Source organism: Mesoplodon bidens (genome assembly GCF_964165515.1).
Source record: "Mesoplodon bidens genome assembly, chromosome: 10".
NCBI classification, from domain to species: Eukaryota; Metazoa; Chordata; class Mammalia; order Artiodactyla; family Ziphiidae; genus Mesoplodon; species Mesoplodon bidens.
The window spans coordinates 65,453,551-65,470,993 of NC_138172.1; the positions used below are offsets into that span (position 1 = coordinate 65,453,551).

A 17,443-nucleotide genomic window follows, 5' to 3' on the forward strand; every position below is an offset into this window, starting at 1 on the left:
TGTATAAAAAGAATAAATATTTAGCAGCCCATATTTGCCTTGCCCCAGGCTAAGTTTCACAGGAGGTATTGTAGAATAGTCTTTCTGTCAATGACTTGGTTAAAACTTGCCCTGGATCTAATCAGATTACTGGCACCTGTGGCAGGGATGGTGTCCCACCTCACAGGGGACCTGGAGCGGGGAGCAGGAACCCATCGGGCTGCCCACAAGCCTGTGTCTGGGCTTTAGCTGTGACTTCTCAGGTATTTGGGTAACTCCCCTTCTTCTGGTCTCGGTTTTCTCAACAGCTGAAAGAAGGGTTTATATTAAGGCTGCTTCTAGGTCTGTCTCTGAGCTAATATTCTTTAATTGTTTTTATTAACAACAGTATTGGTTTTAACCTTTAATTTGTTTAAAATCATGTTAGAACAGAAGTAAAAGTGGCACAAAATTAAAAGTTTCAAACTGAAAATTTCAAAAGAAAAAAAAGGGCCTCTTGTTATTATCCAAGGAGATTTTATCCAGTTCTGATTATTTGCTGATTGGAGCGGTGTGAAGCCTGACCCCACATTAGCACCCCTCAGCCCGCCCCCAGCCCTCAGTCTGCCTGCCCTCCACACGGCTGGGGACCCAGGATCCCATCATTTCAGGCAGCTGCACACAGACACACACCTTCTTGCACATGTATCTTGGATGTGTTTATTTTACAACTATGTGTAATCAAAATTGAATGCCAGAGTCAGATTTTTACATGCTAAGTGTGTTCAAATAACCATGGCCAAGGATACCATTTCCCCTGCTTTCCCTGACTTATATAGGTGGTGTAAAACGTGTCTTCCAAACAAACCTAGGCTATGAGTTTCCTTCCAGATGGACACACTTCATAAAAAAGAGACCTGTTGACTTTTAACTGCCTTATCTGCTTCCCTATCTTAATTCCAAATATTTCTAAAGAGAACCATTAAGCTCTAGAACTTAGAGTGCACAGCTTTAAAATCTATCAGCGCTCTTGGAGGACCCATTGCCTTTTTTTCTTGGTTTAATATTAAACCAGGGTGTTTTGCCATGGACAGCACAGTTGCCCCATTCCAAAGGGGTAGTCTTTCCCTTGAAACACTGTGTTTACACAAATAAATATGTCCTAATGGTAGGTAGTTTACATTTTTATTGCTTGTAGATACAGTTTTCCATCCAATTTAAGCTTTGTCATGGGTTTAAGGTTGTTTTCTTTTTCTCAGTGGTGTGTCCAGCCACCCCACTTTCAATACTCCACTTAAAAGTCTTTAGCACAGATAATGTAAGTACATGGTAAATGAGACAGATTCCATCAATCACCACAGAAATCTCTGCTTTATCTCTTAAGAGGAAAACTAGAAACTACTTATTACAATAAGGCAAAAAAATGGTTTCAAAGTTTTTGTTTGTTTGTTTTTTAAGGTTAGTGAGCATCTTACTGTACAGAACAAAAAGTACCTCAACTATATTCAAATTCTTGACTCTTGGTGGGGGACTTGGCAGGAATCATTTAATAAGTTCATGCACATTATGATAGGCTTCCCCCCGCCCCCCAAGAAAATCCTATGGCTTCAACACTGGGTTCTGGACAAATTTTAGATATTTAGGTTTCTAACATCAATTTTCCATACTTTCTCTTTTTTTTTCCCTCATCAGTTTCCTAGTGACATTGCTTCTCTTCTTTATATGATAGTTTAAAAGGATACCAGAATCCAAAACCGTTCATGTATTCGTATCTTTTTAAGGTGTTAAGAACTCTTTTTTTTTCTTCCCCCACTAAAGCCATTACCACAGTGATGTCTCAATGGCTCAATCAGCCCTGGGGTAAAGAAGCTAGTTACTAAATATACTTAGAATAACTAAGTCATATCACTGTTCTAACTCGGCTATTGAATTCCAGTTGCCAGTTTTCTTAAGCATATTTTTCTAGGGTTGACTTTTTCAGAATTTGCCTGTGAATTGTCTAGTATATACTAGGCCATCTAAGAGAAGCCAATCAAAAAACTGAAAAGAAAAAATGCTTATCATAGGATCTTCTTAAAAACAAAAATAACAGACTCTAAAATAGCTAAGAGTAACTCAAAAAAGGACCTAAATAAACTAAGAGATGTATGTTCAAAAGGATTCAGCAGTCAAAACACTTGGGGGAACATTTAGGTATTCCTAATCTCAATCCATATAAGTTTGGGCTGTAGGGTCAGCTTTTCAAGGATCCCACCATTTTATAAAAATAAAACTTATCTTTGCTCCTGTGTTCTCCTCTTTAGCACCCTCTTTCCTTCAAGATACTCTATTCGCTTAATAAATATTAAGGACTAAGTGGATGTCAGACCCTGTCCTACACACTGGGGATAGAGAACCGCAAGGCAGACCCCTGCCCTCCTAGGGCTTACACTTTAGGGGTGGGGTCACAGCAGATAAGCCTGTAAATACTCTGCTCGCCATCCCCCCCACTTCTCATTTAACTCTTACCCACAGACAAGCTGATTTCTGCATTCCCACCTCTTGGCACAAACTGCCCTGGTTTGGGTTATTAGTGACCTGTCAGTTCTTCTCAGTTTCTGTTTTCACCTTTGACATTCCTGCTCCTTTACACCTGTGACACAGCTCTTCTCCGTGTGTTGAATTAATTTGTAATGGCTGGGTACCTATCATTATGTTTTAATTAAAATATAGCACTGACTTAATAATTCACATAGAAATGGTAGGAAAGTCAGGACACAGTAAATGGTCTGAGTCATCGTTTTCTGTAGTCAGTCACCACACTGACGTGAAATGCCATGAATTCAGCGGTTAGACCCTTGAGTCTCCAACAGAAGTCCTCTGCCATTTAAACAAAAGCCAAAACAAAACAAAAAAAAGCAAAGTTGAGACCTGGCTAAAACTACTGGAACTAACAGGTTGCGATTAGAATAGTAAACATTCACTCAGCTGCTAGTTCAACTATTAAGCACTTAAATTATTTACTGCACCAACACAAAATCCAAACTGTCATTATTAAATAACAACAGGACATGAGAACTGTTCCCAGTTTGCAGTTATTACAAATGTGCCAACACAACCACAATTTGCGTTCCCTGCCCCTTCCGCTGCCCCAGCCCTGCAGAGGGCAGCACTTTTTTTTTTTTTTTTTTCTTTTGGGTAATTGTTTTGAGAGGATTTGCACTAATCAATTACGTGATCTCCTTCTCTGCCTAACTCTGAAGTCCTACTTACCCCTCTTGTGCGGGCTTCCTGGGCAATCTGCCCTTCTTAGTACATCATCTGGGCCTACTCCCCAAATACTTCTCCAGCTCAGACTTTTCTTCCTGGCCCCAGCCCTGGAGACCAAGCCGCTTACAGGGCTGTTTCGCTCTTCCTTGGCCTCAGCCTCATAAGCCCATTGTGTCCTGGCGCCGCTGCTTCCCATCTGTTCGAGGAGCACCCAGGCCAAAACCCAGGTCACTCCTCACTCCTCTGTGCCCACTGGTCACCAGGCCTGCTTTGGCCCTGCTGTGCCTCTTCCCACCAGACTTGCTCAGTTTTTTCCTGGACAGTGGCAGTGTTTTAACTGCCTTCTCTTCCTTCCTCCAGTCCTGCCCCCTCCCAAGCTATCCCCCACTGTGCCACCAGTGAACTCTGAAACCCATCATTCGCATCTCCAGATCCCCCTTTTGTACCAAAATGTATACAAGCCCACAGATGTGGATGGGCAGCTGTAGAAGGAAATAAGTCAGTGGAAGAGGAAACGCCTGGCTGAACTTCATTGTTAATCTAGGTCTTATTTTACTTTCTTGACTTCTTAGTCTTACTTAACTTTGGAACACGGTTATGTATAGTAGATGTGAACATGATTAAAGCCATTTTCTAGCAAAATTCATCCGAGACAGCTCTTAAAACTCCTGTATTCAATGTTGTCATCAACGGAATGACCAGCACATGCCATGACCAACCACCTTCCTTCTCAGACTTGGCTCCTTGTGGAGGATGGTGCTGATTTTGTGTTGTTGTTTAATAACTTGGGATTCTTATACAGGTAACGTTCCAAGCCTGCAGCATATCTGAGGCCAGATACCTTTATGATCAGTTGGCCACTATCTGCCCAATTGTCGTAAGTAGAAATCACACCTAATTTTATCTACTTCTTTGTATAAAATAAAGACTGCACGTGCAAAATTTGCTGACCATGTACTATTTAAGTCCAGTTAAGATTTCATTTAGAACCGAACTAACATGAATAATATGCAGACTTAGAGCTAATGGATAAGAGTCTAAGCTATAGAGTTTAACGTTGCCAGTAAGGCATTTTTGTGTTGAAGTGTCGAGCTTGAGCGTAGCCGTTTTCCCCCTCCCATCCCGCCTGTCCTCACGGTATAGAGAAGATGATTTAAATGAATCAGAGGCAAGGATTGGAGTCACTTCTGGTGTATTTCACCATGAGAAGGCAGGTGCAGTAGATGTAGTAGCAATCTGTAGGGGTTGCATAAACTGATTCTTCCAGACCAGAGGTAACTGCATGAAGCTTTTTTCAGCATGTAAATGACACTTTGAACTTGCAGGTGCTGACTTCTGTTTGTTTTTAGATGGCTTTGAGCGCTGCGTCTCCTTTTTACCGAGGCTATGTGTCAGACATTGATTGTCGCTGGGGCGTGATTTCTGCATCTGTAGATGATAGAACTCGGGAGGAGAGAGGACTGGAGGTGGGAGTGATTTTCCTGAATAGTCTTTTAAGTCCAGCAGGTAAAATGGGGATATTGTCACTACTCACAGTTTTGAAGTCGCCCTTAAATTTTTATCCTGAGTGGATTAGTCACACATGGGAAGAAGCTGACAGGTTGTCAACCTGTCTTTGGCTCCACAATGTGTGTTTGGGGTGAGAATGTGGGAAATGTGATTCGGTTGCGGGGGGGGGGGGTGTTCAAGTTAATTTTCATCATTTGTTGAAACCAGTATTCGTTTTACCTTCTAAAATTAGTAGTACAATTTTTCTGTATTTTGGGAGTCAGTGCTGATGGCTGTTTTTACCAGAAAGCTTTTTGGTGCTACATGAGTGCTTTGTCTGTGGTGCTCTCTGCTGTGGAAAGTATAATCTGTTGTCAGGTTCTTTGGCCTGTTACAGAGGGTTAGGTTTGCCTAATAAGGGCAGGTTTGTGCCTCTTGTTTGCATGTTGAACTGCATCTCTCCAACCAAGACTGTGCATCAGAACCACCTATAGAGATCTTTAAAAATAAGTACCCAGGCCCACACTAGCCCAGTGAGTAAGTATGTCCAGAACTGGGACCTAGACATACATGTTACCAAAGGAGCCCTCACAGGTGATTCTGATGTTCTCGACCTGGGCTGCCCTATTGATGCTCTGGTCTTTATGTAATTGTTCATAAATTGTAGAAAGTAGAAATAAACTTTAAAGCAGAAATCATTTTAATAGCTTTGTTTTACATTATAGTTTTATAGTTTTGCTTTCAACATTGGCATTTTCCTATCTTAATGAGAATGAAGGTGATCCACTTTTAAAAAAAGAAAAAGAAATATATATATATTTAAGTCATATCAGAAAACAGACTACTTAAATTGTCTCCAGATTTTTTTTTTAATATTTTTCTAGTACTTTTCAGGATTAACTAGCTTTTTTTCGGGATCTCGTGTTCAGGTTGGACAGTTTTATGTAATTACATATATAGTATATAGGCTTTTAATATAATTACTTGGGGCGTTAGTTTGTTTCCACATCATTTTATATGGCATTCATTTGTATTTTTTTCAATTTTAGCCACTGAAGTACAACCACTATAGGATCAGTAAGTCCCGATACGATTCAATAGACAGTTACTTATCTGAGTGCGGTGAGAAATATAATGACATCGACCTGACGAAAGACAAAGAAATCTATGAACAGCTGTTGCAGGAAGGTGAGCCTCTGTTCCTCTTGTCTAGATTTGATTGTAAGCCTGTAGTTCTTCAAAGCCCTTTTAAACTCCTTTGCTGACTCCTGGTCTGGCTTCTGTTTTTAGTGTGAAGTCTCTTAACTTTTCTCATGAGGCTGCTTGTTCTTAAGTTTCAAGTTCCAGATACTTGTGAGATCTTGACTTTTAGCAAAAGGAGCTGACTTTGGAGGTCTGTCCCTCAGTCCACAGCTCCGCCCCCACGGGCGTTGTGTAAGGAGCGAACATACTCCATAGGATAAAATCCTGGGAGACACGAGAATCCTGCACAGCCCAGCCATTTCCTAAGCTTCTAGATGCCCTTTCTTCAGACTTCCCGAGCTGTCCTGCCGTCTTTCTGGGCATGGAGAACAGCTCTGAAGTGAGTGGTATGACCTCTCTCTGCAGGCATCGATCATCTCCTGGCCCAGCACGTGGCTCATCTCTTCATTAGAGACCCGCTGACTCTGTTTGAAGAGAAAATCCACCTGGACGATGCCAACGAGTCCGACCATTTTGAGGTATCTGCTCCGCTTTGAAGGCATTTCACTTCACTATCCAGGGTGGAGGCCGTTGTCTGGAGGGGCAAGGAGTTGATGACAGTAGAAGCCGTCTATGACCTCCATGACCCAGTGCAGCAAAGATTTTAAATTGGTTCAAGTACCCTTATTTTATGATTCTTACTCTGCAGTTCTGAATTTTTCATTCAGTATTTTCTCTTGTTTTCATAGCGATGAAAAATGCAAATATGCTGTATAGAAAAATAACACGACTGCTTCTTTCAGGACTGCTGTTGTGTCACCTGACTTCCATTAAGCACTTGCTGTTTTGTCTCCCTAGCAGGTCACACTCCATGAAAATCTTAAATTGTACCTTTTTGTATTTGTAAATTGAAGAGTATTTAGTATGGACAGTAAACAGTCTGCTTCACGTATTAAATATCAAATCATCTTAATACCTTACTGGAAAATTGGTTTTATTCTCTGCTTTTTGAATACAGAATATTCAGTCCACAAATTGGCAGACAATGCGATTTAAGCCTCCTCCTCCAAACTCCGACATTGGATGGAGAGTGGAATTCCGGCCCATGGAGGTACGCAGCCCATCGGCAGGAACCGACTTGGACGCACCCATTCCCAGCCACCTGCCACCCACCCACACCCTTGTCAGAAGCTCAGGTTACTTGGAAGGCAGTACAGATCACGTGTGTGCGTGTTACACGCAAGTGCAGCAGCTCGGGAGGACTGCTTCTGAGAATAGATTGTGGGCAGAGGCTTCCAGACCCAGGTGGGAGGTTAGGAGATGCTTGGGAAAGACATGACCCTCAGGGGCCTCTCAGGGAGGAGCTTTTTGCACGGTGGGCCCCTAATGTCTCGGGCCCCGTGTCCAGGTTCAGTTGACAGACTTCGAGAACTCCGCGTACGTGGTGTTCGTGGTGCTGCTCACCAGGGTGATCCTTTCCTACAAACTGGACTTTCTCATCCCGCTGTCAAAGGTAAGGACGAGTTTCAGTGTAGGGCTGGGTGTCTGTAGGTTATCATCCATTGCTCATTTATGTATAATAATTACTTCAACTCTGACCTCACTTAGGATTGTTCCTCCCTTAGAATAAAATGCTCTCCTTCCACCCTATTTTTTTTTTCTTTTTAAACCTAAGTTTATGCTATAGATTTTGGTACCGTTTTGGTGGAGACTCCTGGAAAAAAATGTTAATAGTAGCTCCTTAACTCAGCCCATCTGGAAGACATTTAGGGTTGCATTTGAACAATCTCTAGTTTCTAGAGGCTTTTGACTCAAGATGATGGCAGGAGGGATTCCCACAAATGGGTTTCATCCTGTCCAGTCCCAGGCCGACCACGATATTAGACTCAGGACGGAGGGACGCGTAACTTCGGTAGTGCAGGGAATGGAACCAAACTGGAGAGGTTTCTGGAGAACATAGTTGGCGCTGCACTACTAGAAAAACAAATCTGAATCAGCCTCAGCCCAACAAAAAACAAGAAGGAGCTTTCTGGAAGCAGTTTCCCGGCATTGCCTTGGAACAGTTCCAGGCTGTGAGGCAGCAAGGCTGGGGCCGTGGGGCAGTAGCCAAGTGAGTATAGAAACCTTTGGTTCCTGGCCAGTGGGTCTCTTGGCACAGAGAGTGGCTGGGAAAGGCTGCCGGGCGGAGTGAGGGTCTGCCGGGGCTCAGGGCTGGAGGGAAGAGAAGCAGAGCTGCCCTGTCCCATGAATAAAGCTGCATAGCCCAGCATCTGCGCCTCCCCTGCTCCTCCCTCCTCGAGGGTCTTCTCCAGCCTGCACCTCCCTCCACCACACACACACACACACACACACACACACACACACACCCTGAATGTGGTACAGCCACTGGGGAGATGAATGCACGTAAGGGGGGTTCATGTGAGCTGCCAGTCCAAGCCTTTGCTTATGAAATACACTTGACATGAGTGTAACTTATAGTCAGTTCCTCCGTATCCGAGAATTCAACCATCAGCAGATCGTGGAATACTGTAGTATCTACTGCTGGAAAAATCCTCATAGAGGTGGACCCACATTGTTCTGGGGTCAGTATAAAATTGAAAACTTAGAGAAGAGCCCATGGGCCTGCAGAGTATATTATCCTCAGTGAAATATAGTTAATTTTTTTTTTTTTTTTTGGCCATGTAGCATGTGGGATCTTAGTTGCCTGACCAGGGATCAAACCCGCACCCCCTGCAGTGGAAGTCCAGAGTCTTAACCCCTGGACCGCCAGGGAAGTCCCAAAACACAGTTAATTTAGAAACTGGAAAGAATTTTTAAATAAATTCTCATTAGTGCCCTCGAAGAAATTCTAGAGAAAGGTCACATCTTAAATAAACAAGCCCTGTGGACCAAAGAACATTTGGAAAGTAAGAGTTCTCAGAAACAAGGGACATGGTAGCCACACTCAGTATGCTTACCAGTAAGCAGGTGTGGTTGAAGATCAAAGTCTGTTATTTAGGGGAACCAAAATGAGATTCATCCCAGCAGGATGGCAAAGAAACAGAGATTATGGGGAAAAGGAAGAGAGGATTTCTCTGGAAAGTTCAGGGTTTGTATCAAAATTTAGAAGAAGAGAACACTCTATACAAAAGAGATGTGAGATACAATAAAGAAAATAAATAGAATTTCCCCTGAGTGAGAGTCCACTGAGGGTGAGACAGAATTATTTAAAGAAGAACCCAAGTCTAGGAATTTCTGAATCTCAAAGAGCAGATCAGTTGTCCAGACAGGAGAGGAAATTAAGATACCTAAACTTCCTGCCAAGAGGGAGAAGAAAATCAATTGATATCATTTCTCATCTACAACATTAAACGCTAGAAGAGATGGCAAGAGGTCTACAGAATCTGAAGGGTAAAGAATTAGAACCATGCCAGCCAAACTAGTCTTTAAATTCCAAGTGATTGTAACAAAAAAGATCAAGTTAGGGCTAAAGTAAGCCAGAAATCTTATCTAGCAAGGGGATAGTGGAAGGAGGGGAATGGTAGATACTTCTTAATGCTTGACATTTGGAGAGAGAATTTCAAAACTACTTGTCTAAAAGTAAGAAAGACCACTAATAGTATAGAAATAGGATTTGTCGCCTCTGATCTCCTAGCTAAAGAGGTGGGAAAAAAGTAAAGCTTCCTGATGCCACAAAAGTGGGTCTGGGGCCATGGGCGTGATAAGACATTATGGTCCAAAGAACATACAGTGGTAAAATAAGATGAAAACAAATTTGAATAGACTAAATTCTCCTATTCAAAAGCTAAAACGGGTGATATAAAATAACAATGTAACGGTACATGTTGTTTGCATAAGATATACTTAAAACAAGGACAGATGTTGACAGTGAAGAGCTCCATAATGACCTTTTAACAATTCAGGAAGGGCAAAGTCTTAACAGACAAAATGTGAGAAGGTCTTAAATGAGATACAGGAAACAATTTTATATACTCTTTCGAGATAACATTAGAGCCATTTTTTTTAACATAAAGTGTAGCAAACATTTCTCAGCAGCATAAGAAGAATTTAAAGGCACTGTAGTACGGTGGGTAAGATGTAGCTTCCAGGTGAGCACTCAATTCATAAATCACTTGCACTACTTACTAGCTTTTTCACCTGGACAAGTTAGTTGTCCTCTCATTGCCCCAGTTTGCAGGTATAGAACAGAGACACGTGGGCTGTCGTAAGGCCATGTGGGGTTCGTGGAGTAAGTCACTTAGCAGAGTTTCTGGCGTGTTACTCAGTAACTGACAGGCCATATAATCAAAGGATGAGAAAGGCCACGGGGAATTAAATGACACAGTTAATAAGCTTGGTTGTGTCGCCTGATCACAAATCTTATACCTTGGCACACCTTTTTTAAATGCCCTGAGGAAGAATAACAAAAATTAATTAAGGAAAATTTTCACTTCTCAGAAGCAGACACTGTACAGGATACATTCCCACCAAAGTTGAACAAGAAAATGTTCAGGAAACATTTAACTATTGGAAATTTTAAATCGTTTTCCTAGTAGGTTCTAGATTAAGTCAAAACTAGAATTATAGATGCAAACTAGTATATATAGAATGGGTAAACAACAAGGTCCTACTGTATAGCACAGGGAACTATATTTAGTATCCTGCGATAAACTAGAATGGAAAAGAATACAAATGTGTATAAGTAAGTCACTTTGCTGTACAGCACAAATTAACACAATATTGTAAATCAACTATACTTCAATAAAATTTTTAAAAAAACTAGAATTATAGATGGTTTAGGAAAATGATGACGGCAAAGATAATTTCTAAGGGAAAATCACAGCCTTAACTACTATAAACAGAAATATTAAAAATAAACCTAAGTAATTAAATAAGAATCTAAAGAGCTGTAGTAAAATTACAGCTTTTTAAAAGGAATTCATAAAAGCAGAAATTAAAACTGATGATCTTTGTGAATTTTTGTCAAGACTAAGAAAAATACAAACGTTATTAGAAATGAAGCTAGATGTTCCTAGCCATGATAGCATTTTAGATTGCTTGAGTATGTTCCTGTATCTAGATTAATCCGAAGGTCATATGTGCCTTAAAACAAAAAAAATAATGATAGGAATTAATCAGTGTGAGGGGGCAAAGCTAAGTAATCAAAGACTCTGTGCTGACCATCCCTCTTCAACATGACCTCTGACTTGTGTCTGTTTTGTATATGGAGAGTCCCCTAAGATTTCATTATAGAAATAAGGGACTACTACTAAAAAGTTTTAAAAGCTCTACTTTGAGGGTCTTAAAAAGTCATTGGAGAAATGGAGAATTCACAAATAGGGGTTGGGGTCTCCTGAGGGAGTGGGCACGGCAGAGCCGCAGGTGTGCAGGCAGCATCAGTGGCCTGCCCTGGGAGGGGCCACCTTATTCCAGATCCCACAGCCCGCCTATGAGGCAGCAAAACCCCAGGGTTGGGGAGGGCACAGCCCTCAACTCCAGGTGGCAGGAGAGGCAGGAGAGTGAGTCTGGGGTGTGAGGAGAGACCAGCCCTCTGACCTCCCAATGCCATAGATTCATCCCAGGGTGTCTCAAGGGACCTCGAGATGTGGGCGGCCTACATGAGTGTTAAGTTTTGCATTTATTTTTAAGGTAAGCTTCTCTTAGAATTGCCCCGTTGTTATTAAAAAGCACATCCCATGGGCTTCCCTGGTGGCGCAGTGGTTGAGAGTCCGCCTGCCGATGCAGGGGACACGGGTTCGTGCCCCGGTCTGGGAAGATCCCACATGCCGCAGAGCGGCTGGGCCCGTGAGCCATGGCTGCTGAGCCTGCGCGTCCGGAGCCTGTGCTCTGCATGGGGAGAGGCCACAACAGTGAGAGGCCCGCCTACCGCAAAAAAAAAAAAAAAGCACATCCCAGCAGTCTGGGGTTGAGGGACACAGCCCCACCTGACAGCGCAAAGTCTTATCTGGCCGCCAGCAAGCGCTGGCTGTGGGAGGCTTCTTCCCAGATGGGTCCAGACCGCGAGGTGAGCGAGGCACCACAGCCCCCAAATGCGCCAGAGCGGGAGTGCCCTGACTTCGGCAATGTTCTGACTTGGCTGCGATGGTTTTCCTCCTTCAGGTTGATGAGAACATGAAAGTAGCACAGAAGCGAGATGCCGTCCTGCAGGGATTGTTTTATTTCAGAAAAGATATTTGCAAAGGTACTGCCTTCTCTTGCATTTTTGGGGTCCCTGTAGGCCACACGGACCGCTAACACCCTCTGCGCCCCTCTGGCAGGTGGCAACGCCATGGTGGACGGCCGCGGCAAGACCACGGGCAGCACCGAGCCAGCAGCCGAGGAGTACGCGCTCATGACCATCGACACCATCATCAACGGCAAGGTAGGGCCCACGCCCCAGCTACCTCGCCCCTCCCCCACCCCACCCCCTGCCCCCGGGGAGTCGGCAGACAGCGCACCCCGCTTCTTGCAGGAAGGTGTGTTCCCCGGGCTGATCCCCATCCTGAACTCTTACCTGGAAAACATGGAGGTGGATGTGGACACCAGATGCAGTATTCTGAACTACCTGAAGCTGATTAAGAAGAGAGCATCCGGTATGGCATTCTGTGCTTTGCTTTTTTAAAAATCTCTTAACGTAGGCAGAACCTCACAACCTTACAATATTCAGTTTTTAAAGCAATCTTTTATTAAAGTACACGGTATCCTAAATCAATGCACTTTTCCACATTGTACCATCTCAGCGGTTGGATGCACCTTGTAGTCTTTGACAGTCACAGTTTAATTAGCAGTGCTTTTTTTCTTACTGGTTCGTACAATAATGCTGCATCTTTAAGCCGATGGCCTCTTAGGCAATGAAATACAGTATCTGGATTGCCCGTTCGACATTTATGCCCAACTGTGTGTGTCGTGAGGCACCCTGGGCTCTTTGCACAGTGAGTCTAAGCCAGTCCTCAGGTTAACTAATAGCACAGCTAGGACGGTGGCCCTCCAGCCTGCCTCCCTACAGGGGCACCCTGGAACCCCACTTTCTCAGCTTTGAGATCATGGTGGCCAGGGAGCTGTCAGCCATGACTAAGAGGACAGTAGCAGTGGCATCTGTATTTTGCTCAAGGCTTCTGTAAAATTTCCAGATCCACAAAGGATATACCCCGCCCCCAAATGCTGTATCTGCCAGTTTCTGTCTTCATGCATCTACTTTTCATTATTCTCTCCACCTCTTTGATCGGATGGCTCTGGGGAACTCGGGGGCCCTCCTGTCCCGGGGCAGTCTCGTGACACCGGCACAGGCAGGACTTGGCCAGATGGGAGAACTCGGGCTCTAGTCCACACACGTTGGCTCCCGTGTCTTAGAGCCGGCAGCATCACCATGCGGGTGGCATCTAACAGGTCCCATAGCAGTGGGATGTGTGTGTTCTCGCTGCCTGCCTGCAACACGAAACCCTTCCCTGGGAGGAACTCTTCAAACATTACAGCCACGTAATACAGCTCGTTCCTGGCCCCTGCCATGTGGCTACACCAGAAGGCCACACTGATTCTTCTTCAGGATTGTATTATGTGGGCCAACAAATGTCAACTTACGAAAGAAAAAAACCAACCAAACAAAAAAAAACACTTCCATTAAGTTGTTAAAAAAAAAAATTTTTTTTTTCAGGAGAATTAATGACAGTCGCCAGATGGATGAGGGAGTTCATCGCAAACCACCCAGACTACAAGCAAGACAGTGTAATAACTGACGAGATGAACTATGGCCTTCTTTTAAAGTGTAACCAAATCGCAAATGAATTGTGTGAATGCCCAGAGTTACTTGGACCAGCATTTAGGAAAGTAAAGTACAGTGGAAGTAAAACTGACTCTTCCAACTAGACGTCCTGCAGAAGGAGGAATGCTTCACTGTGTTAGTGAAGGACTGACCGCAGGATCAGCCCGTGTGCGTGGTGTGAGGACCAGATAATAGCACTGCCCTGTTTCCTGGGCTGCTCGGCAGAGGTGGGTTTAGGCAAATCTAGAGTTTATACAGTGCACATGTACATAGTAAAGTATTTTTATGACTAACAATGTATTTTAATAACACTGTATCTAAAGTCATTTGTGAGCTGGCTTGTACATTTTTCAGTTCTGACTCTGGAGCAACTACTGTGGAAACGGTTTTGTAAGTGTAACTTACTGATTACTATATCTGCATTCCAGAGTTTAAAATGTCTACTGTAAATCTGGGGGCTTTTTTAAAGACTTTACCTGGACCTGATTCACTGAAATCTATCACTTCACCTTGAAAACAGTTTGTCCTGCTAATTTTCTCTGAGTCATCTCCTTTGGCATATACATGAAATCACTGTTGAATCCACCAGAGTGCTTTGAGGGGAAGCTTAGATTTCCGGCGCCTTATCTATGATGCTTCTTTTGTAACTCGAGTAGCTAACCCCTCGGTAACCCTGGCCCAAGCTTTTCCCACTAAACAGAACCCACTGAACTGACAGTACTTTCTGTCTGTGTTCGCTCAGTTTGGCATCAAGTTTGGAGACAGCTCTGGAGAAAGACTCTGAGTTCACGTGTAGTGATTATTGGGGGTGATTTTTTTTATGGAAAAAAGGGGGAGAATCGTTTTTCTTCTTGTACATACCAAGAGTAGTGTCAAAAATGCCACCCGCTCTTCTGTTGTGGCCACTTGTTTATTCTGATTGCTGCTGTCTACTTAAATTTTCAAATCAAATGCAGCTGCTGAAGTTTTTGTTTTGTTACTTTTTCTCTAGTTTCCAGTAAGCATATTACTGACATTCTTCTAAAAGCCATTCATTGTAGATTTTACCTGGGGATTATTCTACATACTACTTACCTTCTCTGTGAAACTCATAAATAAATCATGATATGCACTAAGTTTTGTGAATCAGGACCCTAAATGTTTAATTGTAAATAATTTAAGTTTCACAGAATTGTTAGAGCTTTTTGTTGAAGTGTTTTTTTCCCCAATTAGTTAAAAGTCTTAGAACTGCTTCTGAAAAACCTATGTATAGTAGATTATGCAAACTTTACGGGCATAAATATCTAAACTGTCATGCTTCTTTTAAGAAATTGCCATAAAGCTTCAGCTAAACCTGTTTATGTATAGATACTAGGGTTTGTGCTATATTTCATACATGCCTTTTGGAGGATTAAAGAACGCCTGTTTTTCCTTTGCAATTTGCTCGTGTAAATTCAGTTTGTAAAAAGGCAGTAAAGTGTTTGTGGTATGAGGAAATAAAAGAATGGAATTGGCACTGTGAAAACTCTTGAATGTGTGAGTTCCACAACTAAACGGATGGTGGTGAGGGTTCGTTTTTTTTAATTAGCCCAGATAGGCCAGGAAATGATTTCTTCGTCATGATCCTCAGCTCTTTCTAGAAAGATGCATAGTGATGAAAACAGATGCCTCACCTCCCTAGTAGCTGTCAACCCCTGTGGGGAGAGGAGAAATGACCACTGGAAGTGAATTTTTCTTTTACTCCAAACTGTCGCTGTGCCAAGTCAGTGGTCACATGGTGAGTTACAGGTAACCCGGGCTGTGTGCGCACTGGGGTGCTGTCCCGCTTAGACTGGCTCAGCAGGCCCGGCAGAGAACCATTTCCAACCCATGTCTTTGGACTCACATCCCTCTCCTCCCCCCAACCCCTAGTTCATCTTGTCCACCCACTTTTCTCAGCTTCTTCTGCTTGTCTACTTTTATCTGAACGATCCTAGGGCAGGGTCATTGTCAAACTAATCTGCATACATATCTCTTACTGAAGTGCACCTCTGGCTCTGTGGGCCTGGCATGGGGGCCCACATTCCTGCATTTCTAAGAGGCCCCCAGGTAATGCTGACGCTGCTGGTGTGTGGGCCACGTCAAGTAACAAGGACTTAGATCACTTGTGTATCTCAGACACAAATCAATTCTAAGTCTCAAATGACACTGGTCTTCCATTCGAATGTGTGTATCTGAATACCAAATAACGGCACCCTATCTATATCCAAGACAGAAAGTACCACCTTTCATAAGCTTTCCTGTCTGAACTCAGCTGAGGGTTCAGGGCTTTCGGAACAGAATGATGAACACTAAGATAAGAAGCAAAGAGGGCCTTTTCTTTGGTGGAAATAGCTGTGGCTGAGCCCGGACCCTCACTTAGAACACAACTGGCCCTAACTTAACCCATCCAGTCTTCTGGATTAACAAGAGGTTTCCTCCTGGTCCCAGGCTGCCTCTGCCTCTGCCACCGGCTCCTCCCTGAGGCTGTATGTGAGCCTTCTGTCCCTCAGTGGAGAGAGCTGGCCTTGGCCGCCACCTTCTAAACCACCTACACAAAAGTTAGCTAAGAGTGGAAAGTGTGGAAGCCCAGGATGTGGTGAGAGGCCATGTCTCAGGAGGTTTCTTGGGGATCTTGCAGAAGAAATGTGACAGTATCCTTCAAGCAGCTGGTGGTGTCTGACATGGGGGAAGGGATGTGCGATGTGTGCCTGGGATGCCTGGGCATCAAGACTCTCGGCGGGGAAGGGGCCCTTTTTAGAACTGTACATAGGCTGCTTCACTGCAAGGTTCTTGGGGCTGCTGCTAATGAACTTTCCATTTAGGTTAAGGCTCCCCCTGGCTTTCCCTGAAGATAAGCCACTGAGATCTACCAGCTGCTCTCTCCTCTCCATTATGCTTTTGTATAAATATTTAACATTCCCTGTAAAAACTTCGGAACATACATGCCAAGTGATATTTAGGAGAGTGTAAATTGGAAGAGAACTCATGAGGTCTGGACTGGACGTGGGGAGGCCTTGGTGGGTGACCTTGGCTGGGAAAGATACACTCCTCCGACTATTTGCATTTTCTTGGTAAGTGGAGGCTGAAATTAGCTGGGTAGTCCCTAAAGCCCCTTTCATTCTTAACATTTTATGAAATGAAAGATTATAAAGTTAAGTATGGAAGATGCATTAAGAGTAATGGTTCCTCCAGCTTTGATTTCAAACCATATTAAAAAGCTGTGGTAATCAAATCCGTATGGAATTTGGAAAAACAGATCAGTGGAACAGAATAGAGAGCCCAGAAATAAACTCACATATATTTGGTCAATTAATTTACAACAAAAGAGCCAATATACAGTGGGGAAAGGACAGTCTCTTCAATAAATGGTGTTGGGAAAACGACAACCAAAACGACAACCACATGCAAAAGAACGAAATTAGATTACTATCAATATTCACATCATACACAAAAATTAACTCAAAATGGGTTAAAGACTTGAATGTAAGACCTGAAACCATAGACTCCTAGAAGACAACATAGGTGTTAAGCTTCTTAACATAGGTCTCGATGATGATTTTCTGAATCTGACACCAAAAGCAACAAAAGTAAAAATAAACAAGTAGGACTACATCAAACTAAAAAAATTCCTTCACAGCCTTCAAAAAATGAAAAAACAACCTACCGAATGGGAGGCAATATTTGCAAATCATGTATCTGATAAAGGGGTTAATATCCAAAATATATATAGAAATTCATACAACTCAATAGTGAAAAAAAATCCCATTAAAAAATGGGCAGAGACATTTTCCATGGGCTTCCCATTTTATTTACTCCAATGCTACCCTG

At 43.1% G+C, this 17,443-nt stretch overlaps 1 protein-coding gene across 1 annotated transcript in view; it reads left to right on the forward strand.

Moving 5' to 3' along the window:
• Positions 1-15,104, forward strand: part of GCLC (glutamate-cysteine ligase catalytic subunit) — a 39,763-nt gene extending 24,659 nt beyond the window's left edge. Inside the window, exons 7-16 of the mRNA XM_081246401.1 lie at positions 4,010-4,084; positions 4,557-4,673; positions 5,745-5,883; positions 6,304-6,416; positions 6,896-6,988; positions 7,286-7,390; positions 11,977-12,058; positions 12,135-12,238; positions 12,329-12,449; positions 13,508-15,104. Coding sequence (XP_081102527.1) covers positions 4,010-4,084; positions 4,557-4,673; positions 5,745-5,883; positions 6,304-6,416; positions 6,896-6,988; positions 7,286-7,390; positions 11,977-12,058; positions 12,135-12,238; positions 12,329-12,449; positions 13,508-13,719 — 1,161 coding nt within the window. The 3' untranslated portion in view covers positions 13,720-15,104. The remainder of the gene's footprint in view (positions 1-4,009; positions 4,085-4,556; positions 4,674-5,744; positions 5,884-6,303; positions 6,417-6,895; positions 6,989-7,285; positions 7,391-11,976; positions 12,059-12,134; positions 12,239-12,328; positions 12,450-13,507) is intronic.
• The last annotated feature ends 2,339 nt before the right edge of the window (positions 15,105-17,443 follow it).